The sequence below is a fragment of the Macrobrachium nipponense genome, chromosome 39 (genome assembly GCF_015104395.2).
Source record: "Macrobrachium nipponense isolate FS-2020 chromosome 39, ASM1510439v2, whole genome shotgun sequence".
Taxonomy (NCBI): domain Eukaryota; kingdom Metazoa; phylum Arthropoda; class Malacostraca; order Decapoda; family Palaemonidae; genus Macrobrachium; species Macrobrachium nipponense.
This window is the reverse complement of record NC_061099.1, coordinates 24,946,286-24,953,785: the sequence shown is the minus strand read 5'-3', so window position 1 is coordinate 24,953,785 and position 7,500 is coordinate 24,946,286. Positions and strand designations below refer to the sequence as shown.

The 7,500-nt window shown below is 38.0% G+C and overlaps 1 protein-coding gene across 1 annotated transcript in view; it reads right to left on the bottom strand.

Moving 5' to 3' along the window:
• Window positions 1-7,500, bottom strand: part of LOC135210218 (location of vulva defective 1-like) — a 47,932-nt gene that overhangs the window by 13,349 nt on the left and 27,083 nt on the right. The window contains exons 19-28 of the mRNA XM_064243054.1: window positions 5,499-5,734; window positions 4,856-5,080; window positions 4,307-4,524; window positions 3,986-4,151; window positions 3,455-3,597; window positions 3,019-3,154; window positions 2,542-2,671; window positions 1,894-1,987; window positions 1,267-1,498; window positions 48-177 (exon numbers count right to left, since the gene is read on the bottom strand). Of these exons, the coding sequence (XP_064099124.1) occupies window positions 48-177; window positions 1,267-1,498; window positions 1,894-1,987; window positions 2,542-2,671; window positions 3,019-3,154; window positions 3,455-3,597; window positions 3,986-4,151; window positions 4,307-4,524; window positions 4,856-5,080; window positions 5,499-5,734 (1,710 nt within the window). The remainder of the gene's footprint in view (window positions 1-47; window positions 178-1,266; window positions 1,499-1,893; window positions 1,988-2,541; window positions 2,672-3,018; window positions 3,155-3,454; window positions 3,598-3,985; window positions 4,152-4,306; window positions 4,525-4,855; window positions 5,081-5,498; window positions 5,735-7,500) is intronic.

Below are 7,500 nucleotides of genomic sequence, written 5' to 3'. Positions count from 1 at the left end.
ATCTTCAGGTCATCACGACATTAAAATAATTAAATAGATAAACAAACCATTTGATTCCGAGTGGAGCCACGTCTCGTCGTACTGAAGATCCGGATCCTCTTCGTCTTCATCGGCGTCGTCTACGTCCAGGTCTCCCGATTTGCAGATGAGGCTGGCGAAGATGGCCATCGCGAAGATCTGCAGGAGGAGGAGGAGGATAAATCATAGAGGTGAGGGAAAGAAGAAGAAGAGTGAGGAGGAGGGAGGGAGGGAATAAAAAAACAGAATTCCATCTGATGGAAGGAGCCCATAAAAATGATAAAAATGTAAATGCTATATTTCAGAGACCAAACTGTCTCTCTCTTCAAAGAGAGACAGGTCGGTCTCTGAAATATAGAATTTACTTTACATTTTGGCGTTTTTATTTGCTCCTTTCATTATATATATATATATAATTATATAATATATATATATATATATATACCTCATATATATATATATATATAGTATATAGTATATAATTATATATATATATATATATATATATATCATATCTATATATATAAAATTAAATTAGATTAATTCATTAATTAATAAATAAATAATATATTATTAAATACTAATTAATATACATTATAATAATAACAATATATTAATTAATAATATAATTAATTTTACCAAGAATATTAATTTAAAAATAATTAGGTATATAAACATTGTATAAATAATACCAATTATAATTAATATAATTATATATAAAATTTACCCATAATTATTATTTACTTAAATAAATTATGAATATATAATTATTATTATATATTATTTACATATTATTATTAATAATTATTAATTATATAAAATTATGATTATATTAAATAATTTTATATAATATATATTATATTATAAAAAGGGATACAGCAGGGTCCATCAAACACATCAAAAAGGCCATAGTTTATTCAAACGAAACGTTTCGCACATGTTCTCTGTGCATTTTCAATCTGTAAATATAACAAAAATAATTAAAATTTACAAAAAACAATTTAAAAAATGATTTTTAATGATTTTTATGTTATATTTACATATTGAAAATAAACTATGGCCTTGTTGATGTGTTTGATGGACCCTGCTGTATGCCTTTTCATATTTACACCTGGAATCCGTAGAATATATATATATATATATATATATATATATATATATATATATATATATATATATATATATATAATATTCAGTTCTCATTCTTCAGATACCCATGATTATGTATTCATTCTCTCTCTCTCTCACCTTCAAAGGCTGCACGAACAGAATGGACGAGAAGAACGAGATAATGAGCGAGGTGACCCACTTTGTCGTCTTGGTGTTGCCAAACTGGATTCCATACATGAGTAGGAAGAAGCAGGATGCTGCTATGCAGACCCACACCAATATCCAGGCTATGATCACACACCACCAGGGAAGCGTTAATTTCTTCTTCTTCTTCTTCTTCTCCTCCTCCTCCTGTTCCTTCTTATTCTCACTGAGTGTGTGAGAAAGCAAGGTTAGAATGTATGGTTACTTTGATGTCATAGACGCAGGCATGTAGGATATACATAGAGTACGTGGTATGTATTTCTAGGGGTAAACATTGTTATCCATCATATGATTCAATCCGGTACTAGTGTTTACTGTGCATATATAGACACATGTAGGATATACAAAGGTATGTAGGCCATCTGAAGTACTTAATAGGCACGTGTAGGGATAAATATCACCATATGATTCAGACCAGTACATGTGTTTATTATGCATATATAGACATAGGATATACATATTTGAAGTATTACATGTACTTCTCCCTGTAAGTTACTTTACATCTGCAATTATCCTTTTTTAATTGTAAACACAAGAGAAGGGAAGATAGTCAAGACTTACTTTTGTGGTGATATCTTATCTTCTGAAGTGTTGTTGCCTTCACTCTCTACGTCTTTGCCTCTGGGAACAGGATTGCTGACTTTAGCTGCCTGTCCTATATGGAATAATGAAAAAAGATGCTAAGTACTTTCATAAACAGACGAAAGACTATCCAAAATAGATGCTTTGATATCATAGTTAATTTCCTAGTGTCAGGACCATCAATAAATAAGAGGAGAGAAAGAGCGAGTGATAAGTTCCAATGAAATATCATAAATAGATAAACTATTTCCTAAATGTCTAATTTTGGCTTCCATTTCCAATATTGTACTTGCGTTTTACAAGTCAATTCATGATGAAGTCAGCATAATATTGATAAATACAATACTATGAACTGAAAGAGCTGCCAGTAATGTGTACCAAGTGACGTCATCGAACACAACCGGTGCTTCTGGAAGCTGCGTGATAGCTCACCTTTATCATATTCCACCTTGGTCAAGTCATGGCTTTCTCCTCCATCCATATTTTAGCTCTTGCTTGTTTCCACTCGGAAATACATCACCATAATTGACTTAAGCTATAAAACCCATACCTTATTCTTGTAGCTATAAGTACTACCTTATATCACATGAAAAGGTTCACATTCTCCTCAGTGAATACTGAACTTACGACGAGTTCTTTCCACTGCCTCTTGTACTCTCGACTTCCGAAGTTTTCGAGGTCTGGATTTGCGGAAGAGAAGAACGATCACCGTTGAAGGGAGGAAGACGATGATGTTGCTCATCACTCCGACGCCAATCTGTGGAGATGTTCATTATATTGATGTGGAAGATGGATGTACTTAAAAACTTCGGTTTACTTTACATCACAGAGATGAATTTTTAACGTCCAACACACTCTCATGCAGAGAGACACTATTCTGTATGAGGACCTCAGCTCATTTATTGAGTGCTCTGTGAGCAAGAGCCTGTGCTGGCATAAGGCCAGCTTACAAGTACTTCAGCTCTAAAGTGGGCCACCCAGTCACGAACAATCAAGGCTTAAATATAGTTCGTGTTACTTTGCCTCTGTGACACAAAAATAAAAGGGACATTGTAATACCTATGGGAGGGCTACTGACAGCACTGCCTTTTCATGGGAATATACCTGTTCTGGACTAAGGTTGAAAGGTCCAAATTGCAATCCCCCCGTGCCTGGCTGCTCTGTCACAGTACCATACCACATGGCATTCACGAGCATAGACAGGAAGAGCAGAGCGAAACAGCAGCCAACTCGCTGACATCTGTTTGAAATGAAATGTATAAGTATGCAGTCATATATCAAACACGTATGTTAATAAACACTCACATGTACTTATGTACTTTCTAATACTGGTCAAATGTGCCATATGTGTGTAGTTGCAAAATACTGATATTTAGTATTAAAAGTGTGATAAAAATCAGTGATGATTTCTGGAGATTCCGGCCGAAAATCAGAAATTCTGACTCGTAACAGGATTCTGGAAGCCCTAAAGGCAGGTGAAAATCGATAAAAGAGAAAATACCTAAGTAAACGGAAAGAGGACAACAAATGGCAACAAGACCTGGTGAATCTCGACCGAGGTGGTCTCAGGAACACTGAAAACCAGAGATGGGCGTCGGAGATATTCTTAGTTGACTTTGCATCGAAGAGGTGCTTGAAAGCAGTCTTCTCTTGTTCCCCAGCTACCTGCAGAAGGCGGTCGATCTGAGGAGAAACAGAAATAGATTTTTTTTGATGGTAATACTGCAGAATAGTTGTGCATATGTTGATGTCGTCTGCACCCTATGAAAGGCTAGTTTAAGATGCATCCCTGTTGCAATATTGATCTGCTTCTAAGCAGAAATAAGTGTAACATGCTCAGCTTTTTTGTACATAAACTCTGCTTACTAAGATACAACACAGTTTTACTTGAAAATGTAGGCATTGGTCTGTAATAATGAGTAAGGTTGTCCTTATGGTCTCTTACAAATGTTTCTGTTACTGAGATGTTCTAAAGCTGTGCAGAAATCTACACAGAATAAGCCTTATAACAAAAAGATGAAATAAGGGGATATTCATTGTTCACAGAACACATTAACCAGTTGTATCCTACCTTCCCGTCCTCACGTTCAACTGCAAACCACTGATTGGCTATGAATTCGTATTTCTCTCCAGTCTGAACGTCCCTGAAGACAATGTAACTGAGGAACCAGGAGGCGTTGGGCCCTTTCCCCGAATTGTTGTGCCATATACGGAGGAATTGCAGAGACCCCAGAGGCCTGAAGAAAGATATAAATCCTTTGCCCATTATGTTTGTTGTTCATAGATCCTGAATCAAGTATGAAACAAAGAAAAACCAAGAAAAACTGAAGCTAAACCCCCTCATCAGAGTGTTTTCACTTTTCAGAACAGGAATATACTCTTTCTCACTAACCTGGAAACAGCAAGAATGAACACGTCCACATCAGCCTTTCTTAATATTTTCCGCCTGTCGTCACCAAGGGTCCGAACGTCTGTCTCAGCCTGGTTACCAGACAGTATGAACTGGACAGTCGAATCTGTCTGGGCTTCTTTTTTGTTGCCTGTGAAGACCAACATCTCATACAGGTACTTATCCTCGACTTTGTTGTCTGGTAGGGGAGCTGCGCCAAGCTTTAGGGAATAAATATATGTATTGATTATATTAATATATTAATTATTGATATCAAGGCAATGTCTTTAGGACAGATATAGAATTTACCGGTTGGTTAGTTTTTTACCAGATACCTATGTAATTGTAGTAATTTAATGGTCCCTTAATGTAACAAATTCTTTGCACTTTTTGGATACACTTGCCACCACAAAGCCTGATATCCACATATGAAAATATGATGAAATCCTGAAGTCCTTAGCGGGATTTGGAGCATCAGAGCAAGGTCATGTTACCAACCTGACTACTTGTTACTCCGTTATCCTTCAGGAGAAACGCACAATAACCACTCACCTTCATAACATCTTTCCTGTCCTTTAAACGAGCCCACACCATCATCAGGATAAAGATGGTGATGCTGATGATAAGGGTGATGTAGATGGTGAGGTTGTCATCGAATCCCATGTTGGCGAAGACGTAGTTGAAGTCGATTGTGTTCGGAGCCACAATGAAGCCGCTCCCGAAGCTGGTGAGGTGGGTGGCCTCGCACGTGGTGCGCTGGGAATCCGCGTAGACAACCTATGACAGTGATTGACAGTTGTATTGTACTGTGAAGGCCGCACTGGCATACACATACACACTGCAGACAAGTTTAAATCTGAGTTTGCACGTAATGCTAAATTTAAACTTATACATGTTTGGGAGATGATTCCCCCTAGACGACTAGCAGGGGATGTAGGAGTGACGATGATTGAAGTGGTATTGTACTGTAACGTCCGTACTGGCCCTGATATAGTACATACAGACATACACACACAGACATGCAAACAGACAAACTTATTTGAATTTGAGTTTGTATGTGAATCTGTTACCAGAATTATACACATTTGGGCATATGATTTGAATACATAAAAGGATAAGATAATACACCGATCTATGTTTACGTTAAAAGAGAGAGAGAGAGAGTTTCCCCTTGATCTGGGCCCCAAACACTCACCTCCAGTCCATTAGACATCCAACTCTTCTCCTTCGTGTTGAAATAGAAACAACCCGCAGTGAAGACTCGCATCGTGTAGTCGCAGGTGACGTTGGTCATGACATCATTTTTGACGTCGTTTGCGGTGGGGTCTGACATCAGCTTGGGGTCGAAGTCCTTCTTGAATTCTCCCACTCCTACGAAGAACCTCCCAGTGCCGTTGATTAAAGAGCTCCGGATGAACCAGTCGTAGGTGCCTGCGATGCAGATTGAGGAGATGGGTAATGTTTTGCATTGTGGGACGGTGGTATTTACAAAGAGTTACAAGGAGTTACAAGGATTAAGATGTCTCAAAGACTTGTTAGTCCATCCGAGAAGACATTGTGCGCTCACTTATCTGTAGGAGCAGGTTTTACTGTGCAATCATAGTGTCCTAATGATTTTGTCTAGCTTTCTTTTAAACTCTTCTACACTGTTGCTGTTTACAACTTCTGGTGGCAGTTTATTTCATGTGTCACATATCTTGTGTGTAAAGAAGTTCCCACAATGGGATGTGTTGTATCTCTTCAGTTCTAGTTTACAGCCATTATTTCTTGTCTGGTTTTCGTGTAATGTAAATAGGTTACTGTTTTTATTTAGTGACAGAAGGAGGAAGTAGCAGGGACCTCGGAAATATTTGGGATTAATTATGCTTTGCATTAGGGTAGCAAGTGGTTGGTTCGTGGTAGTAGGGAGAAGTTGCTTGCAAGTTTTTGGGAATAATTTTGAGATATGATCAATTGGTAATGGTGATAGCAGGGAGAAGTTACAAGTTTTTAGGGATGATTTTGAGAGAGTTGATCTATTGGTAATGGTTATAGCAGGGAGAAGTTACAAATTTTTGGGAATGATTTTGACATTTGATCAAGTGGTAATGGTGATAGCAGGGAGAAGTTACAAGTTTTTGGGAATGATTTTGACAGAGTTGATCAATTGGTGATGGTGATAGCAGGGAGAAGTTACAAGTTTTTGGGAATGATTTTGAGAGTTGATCAATTGGTAATGGTGATAGCAGGGAGAAGTTACAAGTTTTTGGGAGTGATTTTGACAGAGGGGGGGGGGGGGGTGGGGGGGGGATCAATTGGTGATGGTGGAAAGCCAGGGAGAAGTTACAAGTTTTTGATGCTTTTGAAGAGGAAATTGAATTTTTTTCTTATTGTAATGGTAAGATAAAGCAGGCGGGAGAAGTTACAAGTTTTTTGGGGGAACTGATTATGTGGGGGTGGGGGGGGACAGAGTTGAAATTCAAGTGGTAAAAGGTGATAAAAGGCAGGGAGGAAGAAAGTTTACCAAGGTTTTTGGGGGAACTGGATTATTTTGGGAAGGAGAGTTGATTCAAATGTTGGTAATGGGTGGTGGTTTAGGGGCAGGGAGGGTGGGGGACAAAGTTTACAAACAATTTTTGTGGCATTTTTTGGGAATTGATTTTTGAGGAAGGGGTTTGGATCTATTGGGTAAATGGTGATTCGGCCAGGGGAAGGAAGTAGGAAAGGGAAAGTTTGACAAGGTTTTGGGGAGGAAATGATTTTGGAAGAGGAATTGATCTATTGGTTAAAAATGGGTGGCTGATTAGGCCAGGGGTGGGAGGGAAAGTTACCAAGTTTTTTGGGGGAGAATGGATTTTTGAGGGAGGGAGGGGGTTGGGAATCAATTTGGGTTAATTGGTGGATAGCAGGGAGAAGGGTTTAACAAAAGTTTTTTGGGAATGATTTTTGAAGAGGTTGAATCCAAAAGTTGGGGCAATGGTGATAGAAGGGAGAAGTTACAAGTTTTGGGGAATGATTTTGAGAGAGTTGATCAATTGGTAATGGTGATAGCAGGGAGAAGTTACAAGTTTTTGGGAATGATTTTGAGAGAGTTGATCAATTGGTAATGGTGATAGCAGGGAGAAGTTATAAGTTTTTGGGAATGATTTTGATAGAGTTGATCGTTGGTAATGGTGATAGCAGGGAGAAGTTACAAGTTTTTGGGAATGTTTTGAGAG